The 18,701-nt window shown below is 44.7% G+C and overlaps 1 protein-coding gene across 2 annotated transcripts in view; it reads right to left on the reverse strand.

Moving 5' to 3' along the window:
* Nucleotides 1-18,220, reverse strand: part of THOC1 (THO complex subunit 1) — a 334,223-nt gene extending 316,003 nt beyond the window's left edge. The window contains exon 1 of one of the 2 annotated variants that reach the window (XM_078687449.1): nucleotides 17,999-18,220. In XM_078687449.1, the coding sequence (XP_078543575.1) occupies nucleotides 17,999-18,046 (48 nt within the window). In that variant the 5' untranslated portion in view covers nucleotides 18,047-18,220. The remainder of the gene's footprint in view (nucleotides 1-17,998) is intronic. The other variant, XM_078687448.1, reaches the window with a different exon arrangement.
* Between the last annotated feature and the right edge of the window lie 481 nt (nucleotides 18,221-18,701).

An 18,701-nucleotide genomic window follows, 5' to 3' on the forward strand; every position in this document is an offset into this window, starting at 1 on the left:
GGTCCCCCACTTGCGTTACACCCACTTCACGGAGCGTCAATAGAGGGCCACGTTCCTGCCCTACCGATAGGGCGGCGTGGCCATGTAATGGCATAGCAGGTGCATATAAAGGAAGGCTATTGGTTTTTCTCCCAATGTCTTGCCTGGCATTCACTGTAACGTCAATAGTGTTAATCTCGTGTTTGGGCGTATGGCGTTGGATATGGGTGAGAATACCCTTTAACGGCACTGAGTGTGCATCGCCTTCCTCCACGGCCACATGAAGCAAGAAATCATGCAGTTTAAACCAAAAATAGGCGTATTGTGCCTGACTACACAAATAATACATGTAAAAGTTTGGAGCCTGAAAACCCCCCCTATCGAATGTCTGTGTCAGGGTATGCCAACTAAGCCTGGGCTGTTTGTTCCCCCATTCTAGTCGCAACCGCAGAGATCGAAGTTGTTTAAAGAAGTGTTTCATTAATCGGATGGGGACATTGCAGAATAAGTACAGACATCTCGGTAGGACGATCATTTTAATTAGAGCTATGCGATCAGAGAGAGAAAAAGGCATTCCCACCCATCTGTCAACCTGTTCTGTGAGTGTGGTGTAAGCCCGGCCATAGTTTTCTCCAAAGACCACTTCCGGGTCCCGACGGACCCATACCCCAAGATATTTCCTTGGGTCAGCCGACCACAGAAGCGGATATTCTAGTTGTGGTGAAGTGGTGATCTTTGTCAGGGGGATGAGGATGGACTTTTCCCAGTTAATTTGAAGGCCAGAGAAGAGGCAGAATTTGATGTATTCGAATCACCGGGGAAAGGTACAGATTGGGCTCACGGACATAGACAACCATATCATCTGCATAGAGAGAAATTACTACAGGTCGGTTGTTAAAGGACAGAGCAGCTGCTCTATGCCCCTGTCTGATTATGCATGCTAATGGTTCTAGGATGAGGGCAAAGAGGAGGGGGGACAGAGGGGAACCCTGTCGAGTACCCCTCTCCACAGGAAATGAATCAGAGGTAACCCACACCAACTCGCACTCTTGCAGTAACATCAGTGTAAAGAATTTGCACCCATCGCATGTATACTGGGGGAAAGCCCATACGGTGAAGCATGAAGAACAGGCAGTGCCATTCTACAGAATCGAATGCTTTTGCCGCGTCAAGAAGCACAGCAACTGCAGGTAGGTTAGGATTTAACACATGAAGCATGGCAGATAAAGTACGGAGATTGAGGGAGGTGGAGCGCTCAAGAATAAAACCCGACTGGTCAGGGAGCACTAAGAGGGGCATGAGGGGCTGCAATCGAGTGGCCAACACTTTCGCAAGGATTTTTGCATCCAGATTTATTAGTGAACGAGGACGGTATGAATCGCAGCTCGTTTGGGGCTTATCACGCTTTAGCAGGGTAATTATGAGGGCCTGACGGATAGTGGGGGGAAGGTTTATAAATAAATAAATAGCCAGTGTCGTGAGCCTCAGCATACATTTTCAGTAGATGAGGAACGAGAATGTCCACGTAATGTTTGTAGAATTCCGTCAGACCCTGGGGCCTTATTGTTGGGCAGAGATAATATGGCCTCCCTAATATCCTTGTCATCTATAGGCACCTCAAGATACTTCCTGTGGCCATCAGATAGCCACGCAATAGCCGTGTCCTTGAGGTAGTCCACCATGACCTCTTCCATTATGCTTCCTCCAGCGGAGTATAGCAATGCATAAAACTGCTTGAACTGTTCTACAATTGCATCGTGTGTGTGGTGTGAAGTGCCAGTACTGTCTACAATATGATCTACAGGGGGGTTCGCCGATCTGCGCTGTAATCTATCTGCCAAATTCTTACCCGGTCTACCACCCTCCCCGCATGCACGTGCAATATGACGTTTGGACAAATATTTGATTTCGGTCTCCGCTAGAGTGTTGTATTCCTCTGTCAGCTCACGGATCTGGGCTAGTGTGTCCATAGTGGGATCCTGATCGTATTGGGCCTCCAAATCCCTCAGTCGACCCTCTAATGTCGATAGTCATCCCCGAAGGTCTCTAAGTATCCCTGCTGTCGTCCCAATACAGACCCCCCGGATCGTGGCTGACTGCTCACTGAGCCTGTGTTTAAGTTAAAAAATTGCACGATATTGGCCCTTATGGTGTCTGCGAACATCGGATCTAGTAACGACGACGCTCTGAATCGCCATCTCAAGGGCAGATATGGAGTATCTGGCATCGTGAGCTCGAGTGTAAAGGGGTTGTGATCGGAGAGAGTCCGAGGGAGGATGTCAACCTTTGTCACCCATGCGTCTGCAGTTTCGCTAAGGAGCCAATAATCCAGGCGAGACCAGCTATTAAATGCCGGCGCTATGTGCATGCCAGCTGGCCCGCCCGCATGCCTCAGCCTCCAAGAGTCCACCAGACCCAATTCCTCCATCGCCCCTCTAATGCAGTGGGCCACTTTAACCATGCGGGCACCAGTCAGGTCAGATTTGTCGAGTGCTGGGTCGAAATGAGTGTTAAGATCAACCCCCCCCCCCAATAATATAACAGATTCAGGCCATGTTCGCAGGACATCTAGCATGTGGTGAAAGGGTGTGACATCATCTATTACAGGGCCGTACATGTTTACAATGGTGACTACTCTCATACCCAGCTTACCCTGCACCGCAGCCCACCGGCCCTCAGTGTCTACCTTGGTGTGGATGGCCAGAAAAGGCACCCCCTACTTGATAAGAATGAGCACTCCTCTTGCGTAGGATGAGAACGATGCAGCCCATCTTCCAGCTATTTTACCCTCGGAATGCTTACTGAGATGAGTCTCCTGTAACAGAGCAATGTTTACATTGTGCCTGTCTAGGTATGCAAGTACCTGCCTTGACTTTTTTGGCGGGTTCAAACCTCGGACATTCCAGGATATACATTTGATTACACTACCACACATTTGTGACCATGGAACTCAGAATAGTAATAAGCAACACAGCAAATAAGTACGTGGCATAATGTTAACGAAGCACTCTCGTCATCAATGTAACAATCATAGCAGTTGCGGCATTAAACATTTGAACTTACCCTCCCGCCCCCCCACCCTCTTCAGCCGACCCAATTTGCCAAAGGTTCCATCCCTACAGATCCCAACACACCAAGACAGCAACCCAGTGACAAATAACCAATTCTGAGCCCACTGGGTAGTGCCAAAACAAAGTGAAAGTAAGAAACACAAAAAGTGGGGAACACCCAAAGGGGACGCAGCGGCGCATTATGCCTCCCAATCTCGTGGGGAGGGGCCGCAAAGTCACATTAACCTCCAACCTGTAACCAACCCAGCAAACCAGTAAGTGAGGGGCAAGAGCCCAATGCCAGCGTCAGGGTGCATTATCAGTCCATGAAAAATCTACATCAGCTGCGCATAGACTTAGAACTAGGAGGCAATGAAAGTATTACCAGAAAGCAGGCAAACGCTGCGCGGCTTATGAAACATGGAGCGAGTCACAGCTTTAACCACCTTAAAAAGGAGAACAAAGAACCTCCCACCCCCTTGTTCAGTATATAATAAACATCTGAAGATCAATCAGTTGTGAGCACAGTTTGTCAGTTGGTACATTTGTAAGTGTGAGAGCGCAAAACAGGAGTAGATAGGGGAGAGGAAGAGACAGAGCACAAGTACAGTAGTAGCACAAATGGGATCCTCAGTCGTCTACATCTGACAAATGCGTTGGGGAGTTTTTGCGACGGCAGAGCCAACTTGGGATTTGTAAATATCTTCGCAGTATCCGCTTCTCCAATGCGCAGTCGTGCTGGATACAGCATGGCATATGGGACATGCTCTTGCATCAGCAGCTTTATAACCCCCAAGAATTCTTTCCTGGCCGCCTGAACAGTGGCTGTGAAGTCCGGAAAAAACGTGAGCACATTCCCTTGATAGCTGATGGTAACTTTTTGACGCGTGATGCGTAAAAGCGTGTCGCGATCCCTGAAGTTTAGAAATCTTGCAATGATCGGTCTCGCTGGGACGCCAGGAGGAGGACGCGTCGCGAGGGATCGGTGTGCCCGCTCTACAGCGAACATGGCCGACAGGTTATCTGCCCCACAAACCTCCCGGAGGAGCGTCTCCACGTTGTCCTCAAGTCGCCCAACATTCGGGGGCTCGGGAAGGCCCAGGATGCGCACATTATTGCGCCGTGAGCGCGCTTCGATGTCCTCGTTCTTAGCCTGTATTACGGCCAGGAGTTTGGAGATGTCCGATGTCTTAGAGGTGAACTGCTGTAGCCCATCTTCCGCATCAGAAATGCGCTGTTCCGCTTCCTCCAGTCTCGCGGCCTGCTTGTCAAGCTTGGAGGAGAAGTGATCCATCCTCCCATTTAACGCCTCCATCTTGCCGTCTATGGCCTGTAAGCTGGCCTTGGTGGCCGCTAGAGACTTCTCCAGCGACGTGGATGGTGGTGTAGTTGCATCCAATTCAGAGTCAGACATTGCGCTCTGCGATGATTTGGCACCTTTGAGTTGATCAAATGTTAGTCGGGGCTGGGACCTGTCAGGCTTCCCCATAGTGACTGGCTATAGAGAAGAAAGGACAACAGATTGGTCCACCCCCCGCGAGTAAGTCTATACACTGTAGAATATGAGCTCCCATGGCCGAGGTCTGGTCGTGTCCATGGTGTCACCAGCAGCATTGTTCTGAGTGCCTAGCCTGCCTGGCAATGTTAGCAAAACCACAGACAGCGCTAAATGCTAACACCCCACACTATCATTGATGCGCCACATGTTCTATCAGCGCGGCGCAAGCAGTGTATCAGGCGCTTAGCATGCACAGTACATAAATGTCACAGGTCAACTGCCCCAGTGCCAGACGTGTAGGATACCAGAGAAAAAGGGATGGGGGGCATTTGATTCAGTGCGTGCCACTTCGCCGCTATGAGACAAAATCTGCTTCAAAGTGCTGCCAAGTTCGATCTCGCCACACATGCACTGCCCAGTACAAGCAACAAGGGACTGGGGCACACACACCTTACCGCTATCGTTAGGCTGAGTCCCAGTATCCACCCTGATGTCAAGCGAGAGATAGGAGCGGCCAGAGGGGAGAAGAGGAACCTCCCGCTACCGCCTCCCACCTCGCCAGGAATGTCCACGGCCTACCGCAGCCGCCAAAGCCGGGGCCTCGCCTGATTGCCGCTCCCAGGCTGGTCTCAGAGGGGGGGTACCACAGCGGCGGCGACGAGGAGAGGTCTCGCCGCAAGCCTAGCAAGGCACCGACGTGCCTCACACCCGCACACCACAGCGCCGCCGAGCCGCTCAGCAACGCGACGCTTCTCAGGCTGGATGAAGTAGTCTCCTAGCTGCTCCGGCTCCGCGATCCGCGATGCACACGGCCGCCATTAAAGCGTGGTCTGCTCTGCTGGGACGTCCGCTCGCGGAGCCAGGCACTTTTCACAAAGATAAGCCCAGCGCCAGATAGCTCCCGGTGGCAGCGGGGCTCCTGCGCCAGATAGATCCGTGGATGGCGCAGTCGGAGGAGAATTGTAAAAGGATAAGATTTGCAGCCGGCAGAGCTACACTAAAGTGTGGCCATCTTGCCGGACGCCTAGCCACGCCCCAATATTTACAACATGTTAGTTGGCAAAACAATATAAAACTCCTCCTAAGAGGAAATAACAGATTCTCATAATGTAAATCTTCTACTCTCTGGATTTAGTCAGAGAGGTAACTGCACAAGAGTTCTTGCCATTCCAATAATCTAAGAGAATATGTGTAATGCAATACCTATCTACAGGCTTTTAAAAAAAAATTGTAATTCTTTTTATTAACCATGAAACATATGCTTCCATAAAAACAGTACAGTATACACAGTGGTGGTTCAGCGCATACAATAACATAGCAGCGTTCGCAGTGCACATACCCACTAGTCCGCCGTTGCCCCAAGGTGATCGCAGAAAAACGAAACCACATGCTCCCTGGCCATGGGCCCCCCTCATATAGTTAGTCCGTGGTCTCTGTAGGTCATCCAGGCCCCCCCAGATCTTTTCCCACTTGTGTGGGCACCCTCTGCTCTGGTGTATAGTCTCTGGGGCTCTGTAGGGCCTCTGCCCAGTCATCATCCTCGAGGAGACCAACGTCCGACTCCCAAGCCTCTCTCAATGGTCCCAGGGGGTCTGGTGAGTTATTTATCAGCTTCTTATACGTGAGGAATATAGCCCTATGAGCTAACATCGTGGGCAGCAGATATCACAGCAATCCCATATAATCAAAACGGCTTTTGTAAAAACATGGGGACGGCCACTAACATACTAGCCCTATCGCTTTTGATTGACTCTGCATTCCTAGCAAAACAAATGCTAGATCTGGGCTATAATGACTATAGCTCTGCCTTCGACCACGTCAACAGAAATCTCCTGTGGCAAAAATGTAAAGGGTTGAACATCCCTCCGCTGCCGTTAAACCAATTAATTCTCTTGCATAGTGATACCTGGGTCCACGTCAAACTAGGTGCAGGAGAATTTCTATCCAGGAAGATCACTACAAGCACAGGGGTAAAACAAAGAGGCGTGCTTGCACCAACACTATTTAATCTTTTCATGGCTGAACTGTCAACCTGGCTGAACTGTCAACCTTGCTGAACGAAAGCAATTTGCATGCACCCAAGTTAGGGGGCAGCCAGCTGTCCAATTTATTCTATGCGGAGGACCTAGTGCTCATCAGCCAGACCCAGATAGGCCTGCAGCGGCTGCTGTATATCACATCACGATACTCTATAACAAGCAAGCTCAGTATCAACCAAGAAAAACCCAAAGTTATGTGCATCAGCTCTCGCAAAATGAGAATAACGAATAATTGGTTCATGGGCTCATGACAGCTGGATGTTGTAAGCGAATATAGATACTTGGGGGTCATTTTAGATTCCAAGGGCCACTTCAAGCCACAATGCGAGGCCATAAAAAAAAAAGAGGATTAATGACCGCGGTCTCTCTAAGAAAGCTAAATAATAAGATCACTGGCTCAAGCCACCTCCCCCTAATAAAGGTGATTCAGGCAAAATTGATCCAATCTATCACTTAGGGCAGTGAAGCGATGAGAGGGAGGGACACTGAAACAGTAGATGGTACGGTAGCAAGAGCACTGCGCATGATCTTTGGCTTGCCGGGGTACACATCACCTGCGCAGATGAGGCTTGAATGCGGGCTTTCAAAGGAAGAGCTGGAACGCAAAGGAGTATACCTAAAAAGCTGGAACAAAATAAGCAGGGGAGAAACGAAAACACTCAACGCTCTCCTCTGGAAGGAACTGCAGACTAAAGAAAACTGTCCCGCAAGGCTCTACGTGGAGGACGCAATCAAACGGTTGGGGCTGCGTCAACTATGGGATCTCACAGGGCCTCTGGCGGGCTTAAAAAAAAAAGCAGTAAATAACATTGTCAGGAAAGAATCACTCCTGCAGGACAAAGCCTCCCTGGCTGAGCATAGGGTTACCAACTGGCATGGGTGCAAATTCAGAACGGTCAGTGTAAAAATTCAGGACAAAACATAAGTTTTACAGACATATCAGAGGAGGTGGCACAATAATATATAAGTAAATAGACAACCAAAATAAATACAAGTCAAAATAAGTTTATATAAGGTTGAGCCAATCGTGCACTTCACAGTTTTTCATTATGCGCGCTTTCTAAAGCGACATCAGGCCCTTTCTGCAATCAAGATTTGTGCTAGTAACAATAAACATTAATAAATAGTATTTTGTAATGTGTATGTTGAAATATGTCTTTTAAATTTATAGTGAAAACGCTGTTTGTTATTTTATTTTTCTCCAGCATGGCGCCAAGACATAAGCAGAAGCTTTGCACTAGTCCCATGCAGGAGAAGGCACACCACATGCTGTCACTACAAATAGGGCCCATTGTCATTCTAAAGTGCTAATCAGCTGCAGTCTCAGATTCACAATGGGCCAGTCCACAGTCTGCACAAGGTCCGGGAGAGGCGGCTGCAGGCAGCCTCTACAGATTAAAAGATAAGAGCGAGAGGCCAGAGTGAAATCTTTTAAACTCACGGGGCCTCGCGCATGGGAAACAGTATTCCTTACTGAAATTTCCAATTTCGATTTTAGTATGATGTCCGTAATTTGAGATCTCCAAATTACGGACGCCTTACAGACATCATACTAAAATGACGGACGGTCCGTGAGATTTACGGACGGTTGGTCACCCTAGCTGAGCATGCACACGGCTGGTTCACTATACAATCTTACAGCAAACTTGGGCCCCAAACATATCTTCAGACCAGCTTCACAAAAAAAGACAAAAGAGAAGTTTTTGAAATTTCGCCTAGGGCCGTTGCCCTGTGCAAATCATTTGGCCCCTTGGCTGCATCCCCCAACACCAGCAAAGTGCCGCCTCTGTGGCAACAATTGTTCCAAACAGTAGTTCAGGAGAAAGAATACATATTTCAACACATTGACAGAAAGAATTCAATTCAAACCGGAATTGTGTTATTTTGCAAAAGAAAGAAGGAAAAAGGACACAGAAAAAATGAAGGAAAAGGGGAGGGGGAAAAAAGGGGAGACAAGTGAAAAAAAGTGAAAGAAACCAAGGAACGAATAATATTTTTCAAATGACAGAATGAAAAATTACAAATCCAAAAATAAATTAGAAAAATATCAAAAAACTTTTTTATTATTTGTTATTGGTCAAGATAATACGCTCATGAGTGAAATGTTGGTTATTAAAAATACAGTACATCAAGATAAAAACCAAACATGTGGCGAACACAATTTCAGTTCAAAAATAGTAGGGTATCAATATATACATCAAATTATGAACCCTCTATCATTTTGGTGCCACCAATATGTCGACGGCGTTTCAACCGCAGTGAAAACTTGCGGTCATCATCAGGACAGGAAGAATGTAGGAGCGTGAGTAGGTCTAATAAAATTGCCTAGTTGTGCGGTCAGATTGCCACATCCGATGTTGGTAATTTCATCCGTTTTTTGGAAAGAGAATTAATCACTTTTGTGTAACAAGTGTGTAACCTTAATTGGTCCTGCTAGTAAAAGTCAGGCGTTGGGGGAACTGAAAAATGCGGGACAGCCAACCTTGGCATATAGACGTATAATATTTGTCTGCAACAAATCTCGATTTGATATTGTGTCCCGTGGAAAGTTAGGAATCTGCGAGATTAATTCTCTTTCTAAAAAACGGATGAAATTACCAACATCGGATGTGGCCATCTGACCGCACACCTAGGCAATTTTTTTTCTTTTTAAGAATCCTTACACACTTTCTTTTGATACACATGCATAATACCGTACCTGAAATGCACTGCTCTGCATGGCTGTTTAATGAAAGGAGATGCTTGGATAGGGCCTGTAGTGTGAGCACATAGTAAAGATGACACTAACAATACATTTTATGACACAAGAGGAACTACAAACCTCCAAATCCAAGCAGAGTTTGTATGCAGTGTGCACAGGAAATACCGGTACCAGTACCGTGATTGGCTGGTTGTTGTAGACAGGAAAGGCAGTCAATCTGGTGAGCAGATACATGTGGTGGTGAAGACAGTACAGCACAGCACCAGTATCTGTACTGGGTCATACAGTACAACACCAGTACATACAGTAGAGTATGCAAATGGCTGACAGTCAAGAACCCATCATGGTTGCAGCAGCAGCAAACAGAAGGAAGAAATATGAAGCCAGTTACAAACTTAAAGTTGTAAACTTTGCCATCGAACATAATAACTGTGCTGCTGCAAGACAATATGGAGTAACAGAAAAGATGGTTCGGGACTGGAAAGCAAATGAAAAAGCATTAAGGAGTATGCCAAGGGGTAAGTGTGCATTAAGAAGAGGCACCCCACATTGGCCAGAACTCGAAAAACATGTAGCAGACATGGTGAATGAGCATCGCCAAAGCGGTTATGTAGTGACACGAAATAAAATACGTTTGTTTGCACTTCAGTGGGCCAAATCTAACCCAGATCACAGCAACCGATTTAAGGCCACTGTATCCTGGTGTACTAGATTCTTGGGAAGGCATAATCTGGTATTGAGGCAAAAGACGAAAATTGCACAAAAATTACCTGCAGATCTTGATGCAAAAATACATAGTTTCCATCGCTACGTTATTAAGCTGCGCAATAAACATGGCTATGCGCTAAGAAGTATCGGAAATATGGATGAAACTCCAATGAATTTTGATGGTTGCAAACAAAACTGTCCATCCAAAAGGTGAAAAAACTATTTTAATAAAAACAGGACATGAGAAGTCCAGTTTTACAGTGGTATTAGCATGCACAGCTGATGGCGCCAAACTGAGACCAATGGTTATTTTTAAAAGAAAAACAATGCCGAAACTCAAGTTTCCTGTTGGTTGTTTTGTACAGGTGAATCAAAAAGGCTGGATGGATGAAGAAGGGGTAAAGCTATGGCTTGATAATGTATGGAGCAGGCGACCAGGTGGACTTCTTCAAAAACGTAGTCTACTGGTGTGGGATATGTTCAGGGCTCATTTAACTCCCAGCACCAAGCAAAGGCTGGCAAGAATAAAAACAGATGCTGCAGTTATTCCTGGAGGATTGACATCGTTGGTACAGCCACTGGATGTGTGCCTAAACAAGCCATTTAAAGATCGCATTCGAGAACAGTGGAATGAGTGGATGGTTAGCGGCGAAAAATCATTCACAAAAGGAGGAAACATGCGTGCTCCACAGTTGGAGGTTTTGTGCAAGTTTGTCATAAAAGCCTGGAATGATATCTATGCAGAAACAGTCATAAAGTCTTTCAAGAAGTGTGGCATATCAAATTCATTAGACGGTATGGAGGACGACTACTTGTGGCAAGATGAAGAGGAAGCCGAAGCCGAGACCACACCATCTGATACGGAATTACCAGATCCATACGATGACTGCTTTACAGATGTACCACAAGATCTCATTGATTTACTTATGATGTCAGATGACGAAGAGGAGGATTTTGAAGGCTTTTAAAGGGAACGCCAGCAAATCCTGTAACAATGGCTTGGAGTTATGAAAAGTTTAATCCACTTGCACTGTTTTATGTTTACCGTACATGTTTGATGACAAACTGCCTTATGTTTACAAGTGACTGTTTTTGATATGGTTCTAAATAAAAATATTGTAACTAAAGCAATATTGTTTATACAACCAATTGGTTTGAGTTCAGTCTTTGAGTGTGTACAATAAACGCTTAACACTGTCCTCTGATAAAGCCTTACTGCTCACCCACACGGAGGAGGACTAGAATCACCAATAAGCCCAAAATAAATTCTCAAAATGGCTATGCAGGACTGCGCTGGAAGTGGGGGTAGTCTTATACGGCGAGTATAGCACGAAACCTACATTTTATCAAGAAAAGTAGGAGGTCGTCTTATACGCCGGGTCGTCTTATACGCCGGAAAATACGGTACATGCACACTGTACCTTACTTTGGTCCAGTATATATAGAGCCACTTTCTCACAGTCCGCATTTCCCAATTCATGGCTCCTAGAGATAAATTAACCAGTGGTGTGCCGCAAGGTTCATCCTGGTCCCTACACTTGTTTAATCTTTATCTCTTTCCACTTATTCGGTCTCTGGGTGAAAGAAAGGTTTGTACTTTCACCTATGCTGATGATCTGCAATTTATTTTCACCATCAACACCCCTAACTCCATTTTGAATTTCCAGATAACCATGCTACATATACGCAACTGGATGAATAATAATCACTTAAAATTAAACCCAGGCAAAGCTGAACTTATCCTAGTCGGTGGCTCTCGAAATCCTTGGAACTCGAATGTTCAGGCTGGTGGAGCTGGGAGTGCCACCACTTCCATCTTCATCGGCCAGGAGCCTTGGTGTCACAATTGATACCGACCTGACTTTAAAGACCCATATTGGGACGGAAGTTTCTACCTGCTTTTTTTCAACTTCTGAAAATCAGGAAAATTAGCATATTCCTTACTACGGAAGCTGTTACTCAGGTCGTTCTTTCTTTTGTCATTTCTCATATTGCATGGCATGATTGATATTGACTATGCTAACTCAATTTACTTTCGCCTCCCTGGCTATTTAACCAAAAGATTTCAAGTGGTGCAAAATCTGGCAGCTAGACTAATTTATCACCTGCCGAGATGGCACCATGCCACTCCTCTTATGTGGAAGCAGAATTTAAGATTGCATGCCTCATTTTTAAATCCTTTACAGCACATGCCCGGAATTCGTTTCCACTCTTATCCAGAGGTATGCCCCCACCCGGAACCGGAGGTCATCCCATCAGAACCTTTTGGTTATCCCCACCTTCAAACGGAAGAGACTAGGTGGATCTCGATTTGCGGCCTTGGCCCATCATTTCTGGAACTCACTTCCCTTTATTATCAGATCCTCTACAAGTTACTCTCATTTCAGGAGACTATTAAAAACGTAGTTGATCTCCCAAGCATATGAATGATCTAAGGAGCAGCAGGCTACCGCTTATATTTAGCGCCAAGAAACCATATGGTGTACGTGCACGCCATAAATATTTTTAACATAACACCTAAGGAGGTCTAAAAGGCCAGACCTAAAAGAACTAAAATCACAGAGGTCAAAAAGGTTTGTACTACCTTCAAATGTATCCATGGAGCCAAAGTCACAACATTCCCCCGGGAAGGTCCTTTTGAACAAGAAAGCGCCTTGTTCTTGCTCCTGTCACAGGTACAGAGAACAAGATGCAAAAAAATAGAGACCTGAGGTGTTACATTTTGGCCCAAGGTTGTGGAACTTTCTGCGTGGCCATCGTAGGAAACTTCCCACCGTTATGGTTTTGAAAGGCTATGAAACCATTTCTATATGCTTGATTCTGTGTTTTTGTCGTCTACCTAATGTACTTTTTTCAGGCATACATTAGTTAAAGGCAATTTGATATGCCATCAGACATGGTATGAATGCATTTCAAATAAATAAATAATAAGGAGATGCTAAGAACCTATTTACTGGTAGCTGCTATTTTCTGAAGTGTGTTCATTGGACAGACTTCAAAGATCAAAACACTCGCTGACATAGCAAACTAAGCTAAAGCGCTGGATGGAAGCACAGAAGGCTAGCGGCTGCAAACAGCCATCACCAGTGAATCAATCATAAGACCATTGACAGACTTGTTGAAGGTACAAGAGCCATGGTCATTCAGTGAAATGCAAGACAGACAAAGCAAATCACACCTTTTAGTCAGACCTATGCTTCAAAGCCTTATAGTCCAAGTGTGTGTGTGTGTGGTGGTACCCATTACATTCTTACATTTTCCTATGATTCATGAGTCTCTTGAATGCTTTATCTTATTAGAAAAGGATCAAGACTTTTCAGGATCACATATTTTAATCCTTCACTTCAGAAAGCTGTCCATCACAGAAGTTACCCATGCCCTGCCCTAGATTTGAACATATAGTAATCAATAGGTTACTATGCGGGTCAACAATACTCAACTATGCCATGCCTCAGTATTGCACTGCTCAGGACATTTGCTTTAACAGAGAAAGGTATACTCTTTAACAAACGTACTGTACATTGCATCAATGAGCAACTGATAAGGTTCACAGTTGGAGTATTTAAACAGAGGTATAAATATGAAATATGGTAATTAGAGAAAAAACAAAGGGAACGAATGAGTGAGATGTTACTCTGAACAAAACCAAGGTAATAAATTTAAGCCCAATTTATTGTTTATCCACAGTTGTATACTGCAATATCAGTAAATGCAATGTGAACGTATGCCACCACTTGTACCCGCAGAATGCCTGTCAATGAATACCGTAACTTGTGCCTGCACAGCAGCGCCAACATCAGCAACAGCGATACCAGTGTATGTAACAATCCATACTTATACAATAAAATTGTTGTTGCTAAAGAGACCTCTGTCAGTGTACGTTCAGACCAGAGCAAACAATTTCGTTAAGCCAGTACAAACGATATCAATGTACAAAATTCCAATTGTATGGATGATGAGGATAATGTCGATAAAAACGATACCAGCGGCTGCTATATTATTTTTAGGCGTTCCAATGAACTCACATCATTGCTGTCGGATTCACCCAAGGTGACCTCTCCATCAACCAGAGTCATGGCTATGTAGTCAGGTCAGTCCTGCGACCCATGCCCATGCATATCGAGTAACAGGTCACAGGTTGATCCCCCATAAACTGAAGACAAACACGCACCCAGGGAAACCCCTGATCGATTCCACAGATGGATAGTTGCACCACCCCCAAGTCTAAGATAATTGGCCCCAATAAATCCCATGTGGCCAAAGGCCTGCATTCCACAGAAATACCACAAAGTTAAGATACTAGATGTAGATAGGCACACTCAACCAATCAGAACATAGCAGGCACAACACTCATAGTGATCACGAGCTCCGCCTGCCGGACATCTTGGCACATACACACTGACTCACACTAGCTCTCCCCGAGGTCGAGAGGTATTTGTGTCCTTATCAAATGTCCGCATTAGTTGATTTACAACCGAGATGCTTCTTTGAAATGTAGAAAATAGTTTTATTGTACCTCATGAATTATATAAATTGATGGCCAAAATCCTTGTACATTGAGAGATTCTGAGCAAACTCAAGCAACTCAAGGCTCTCTTGGCCGCAGAATTAATTAAACCAACTTGGTCCTGTTCTGCCAAATGCCTCACGTCTTTTTATTTATTTACGGTTCATTAATATCAGAGAAACAAGCGTGCTGGCTTTTGGTCATGCCATTTTCTTCTTTGACCTCTCATCATTGCCCTAAAACCTTTCCCTTTCTTAGCTTTTTGTCTTCCTCCCGCCCTATTGCATCTCTACTTTTCCACCCCCTCCTTCTCCTGTCCATATGTGTTAGGGTCCAGGATAGAGTTATGTTGGAATATGCAGTTGTTTCGTGCAGATATGCAAGTATCACAAGCTTTCCAGCTGGAGTTGCAGGACTTGTACACTAAATTTGAAAGATAGAAACTTTGTTTCAATGTGAAGTGTGGAAAGAGGCGTATTCCTGTAGGGATACTGTCACGATATACCCGGCCGGGACGAGGAGGAGAATGATGACGTATTCCCCCCCTATGTATCTCCTGTACTTTGTTTTCAGTCGCCATTAGAACACTCATCGGAGGGCGGTAAAGGTCCCTTTAACTTCCCCTACTTCAGGGAGTCCAGGCCGATCCATGTGACACGGTCACAGGCTCCAATGGAAAACGAGGACGTCGAGAAGGAGGACTTTATAGCCGGAAATGTGTGGAAAGAAGAGAGAGCCTGGGAATATCAAGAGACCGAGGACATAGAGCATAAACCGGAATAGCTGCGACACCCAAAACCACGACGGCGAATCACCCGTGAGGGTTGGATGGAGGGCGTCGTTGACAGCCCCAGGATGAAAGAAGGAGGGAGTCGGACCCTATCCGGTACCACCCGCACAGCAGCCATGCTCCTCCAGGAGTGTGGCTACCAGAGGTACGAGACTGCATCCGTGGGTGGTTTGGAAAAGGGAGCTCAGCGGCGAAGGAGCCAGTAGTCAGGGCAGGGGAGAGATAATTGCGTAACAGGCATGCCTTTGCAGCGTATTCTCACAAACGCTAGCGACAACCACCTGGTGACGGTAGTGTGTGTGGATGTTCATCCCTCACTCCACTCCCTATTAAAACGTGCGTAAACCTGATAGCACACCCTAAATCGTGTTTTATTTTTGTTTTCATGCCCTGGAAAACAACCTGCTTGGACAGTGACTAGGTCCTGCGCTGCACCCTTTCTCCGACTGAAAGACGGAAGGGAAACCAAGCCGTGTTCAACAATTGCCTCCAAGAGACTTTGAATAAACTCTTTTTGCACAGCATCTTCTCTCTGATTATCATTGCCCATTCACAGATACAAATGAAGAGGTCATCAAGGTTAAATTTATAGTTACATTAGCTAACCTTCGGAGGCTGAGGAAGTTGGAAACAAAAATATGAATTCATCTGCATAGACTAAATGCCTGACTAGCTCTATTAAGGGAAATCATGACATTTAGAGGGTAAGTAAAGGCATTTATGGTCAAGAGAACGGCGATTACAATACTATACCTTAAATGCCAGTGTTATGCAACCAGCAATAAAACATGTTACATCTAGCACGTCAGTAAATACAGCTTGCACAACTAAATTGGCAACTTGTTTTTTTTTTTATTCAGCAAACTTCTCACTGCTTCGTGAAGAGACAATAGGAGATCTAAGAACGTAGTATTCTCTTTTTGTATCATGGATAGAGGGAACTGACACAGTAAAGATGAATATTCTCCCAAGAGTTTAATATTTTTCAAGCATTCTTGATAAAAGTAGAGGCGATCATTTTTTAACCCTTTCAACAGGGAGCAAATCATTTAATTTGGAATGTCTCCCTCCTTAGAGTACCATTGAAATTAACTACAACTAAATAGCAGAGGGACTTATGCTGCCACTTTTTAACAAACACAGTTACATGTCAGTTGTGAGCAGTCATTAAATGTTCGATTGGCCCAAGATAGAAACAAATAAATTATGGTTTTATAAGGACAAGGCAGTGATGTTATGACCACCCTGAGATGTTATTTGGCTACAACAAGAAAAGACATATGTAAAGGCTTACCTTGTTTCCGCAGCGTACACAGTCTTGACTTTGTCGTACTATCTAGCAATAGATATACATCTATGACTTTTCCTTCACCATTTACACCAATGCACCTCAATCTACATTTTTCAACGCCACTACACACAGAACTACTTCATAAATGGCGTGAGCGTACATTCAGTTATAATAATATGGACAAAATTAATATTCGGTACAATGTAAGAAGCAATTTCAAGTTGAGGAAATCTGATTGGATACACCATGCTCGACTAGACACTCGGTCCTGCATCTCCTGATAAACTAAGCGGCTACTCTAGATACAAATTATTTAAAAATGCTTTCTCTCTGGTCACTGTATTTAAAGCTTGTAGTTTCCAAACTGTGTTCAATCTTTATGGAATGTAGGAAGATCCCTCAACTGGCATACATAAAAAATATGCGAAATAAATGTAGGAAAATGCTTTCCCCCACAAAAAATTGAGAATATTGTGTAGAGCAGGTCAGGTAATACGAGGAATAGAGAAGAGCCTTTGGATGGTCAAGAGGATGTGCTAACAAACATTAATGACTATCATCATCATTATAGCGACCCAGAAACGCGAATTTTAAGTTTAAACAGAAATCATTTGGATGACATCCATTCGCAGGACACAAATCACTGATCTGGCAGTGTTTGGGATTATCTAAACTAACGACTTAAATTCCAGTGGAAGAAGTCATCCCCAAGCCACCACAATGCAATATTTTAATAAAGGAATGACTGCAGGGTGAACATATGATGTCGAAAGCAATGTGGATGCCTTTACTAAACTTCAGGTCTAGGGGCCTATTATTAGGGCAGCTCTACACGGTTTAGAGAGTTAAGCCTATTCTTTTTAGAAATATTGGAAATGTCTAGAAGGGATCTCCGGGTTGTTGAAGGAGTATGAAAGTCGTTTTTAATGGTGTCTGCAATGATCAAATTACACTGTTCTTCTACCACCAGAAACCTAAGGTTATTATGGACTGCCACTTTTCGGGGAGGCAGGGTTGCTGGAAAGAGAAGGTGGTAACTAATGGTAAAAGCTAGCCCTTTAAGAAACGTCAAAGTTGCAAAGTCAATTATGTGCAAGACACTGCATTGTTTTTTTTTTTAAGGAAGAGTAATTTATTAAAACATACTGACACATCAGATACCTTCAAAACAGTAAGTGTTATTTCTGCCTTTCCCTACTGGAATAATCTCTCGCTTTCTTGACCACAAACGTAGGCACATATACAATAAGACTCCGGAATTTCTTGGTAAACAGGTTAACATTTCACCACATATAGTGCATTCCTTCTCTTCCCTACAGCAAACCTTATTACAAGGCAATCCCAAGGTATATGCTCCCTCTTTCTTGCCGCCAATTACACTTCTCGTCAGTTTCAGTGTATTCCGCCAGGTCCCTGTAAACGTTAACAGCCTTACCGTGAAGCGCGTCCGTGCCTCGGGCAAGCTGAACAACGGAGGCGACATCGCGGCGCGCGCTCCGTGCCTCCGCTGCAGATGCTGCTCAGGTTTTGTTACCGCAGCTGCCAAAGCACGAGTCTCACAGATATGACGTTCGGATTTACTTCTTGCAGTCTCGTCGCTCTCCTGTTTCAGTACCAAACTACTGTACGATTTGCCTCCTCCCTTTGCTCAACCCCCAGAAAAAAGAGCTTCACGCGTTCCAGCACCGTAAGTACTAACGCGGCAGAAAAACATTGCAGCCATATTGGACTGAAAAAGGCCTCTCGGATAAGCAAGCTTAGCTTGAAGATCTTAAGCGATTTGGGTGTAAATTATTGTTTCCTTAACTAAAATTATATGATTTCTTATTTTCTAAATCGATCCTTTATTATTTGTATTTAATTTGAAAAATACTTAGTACTTTATCGGAGATATCAAGTTTATCTTAAAATATATCAAAAGTCGACATAACACTGATAAGTTATATTTTGGACGAATAACACACGACAAATTAAATGTTGCCGTACAGCCTCTGTTGTATGTGGGTAATAAAGTTTCTGTACTTGCAGAAAGCGACGATGTTCGCATGAAATGATAGTAGGGACCTTTATATCACACCAGTCCGCCTTCTCTTTCTTGGCTGTTTACATTGAGCTCTAACAACACTGAAACGCAAATG

Source organism: Lissotriton helveticus, chromosome 4_1, assembly GCF_964261635.1.
Source record: "Lissotriton helveticus chromosome 4_1, aLisHel1.1, whole genome shotgun sequence".
Taxonomy (NCBI): Eukaryota; Metazoa; Chordata; class Amphibia; order Caudata; family Salamandridae; genus Lissotriton; species Lissotriton helveticus.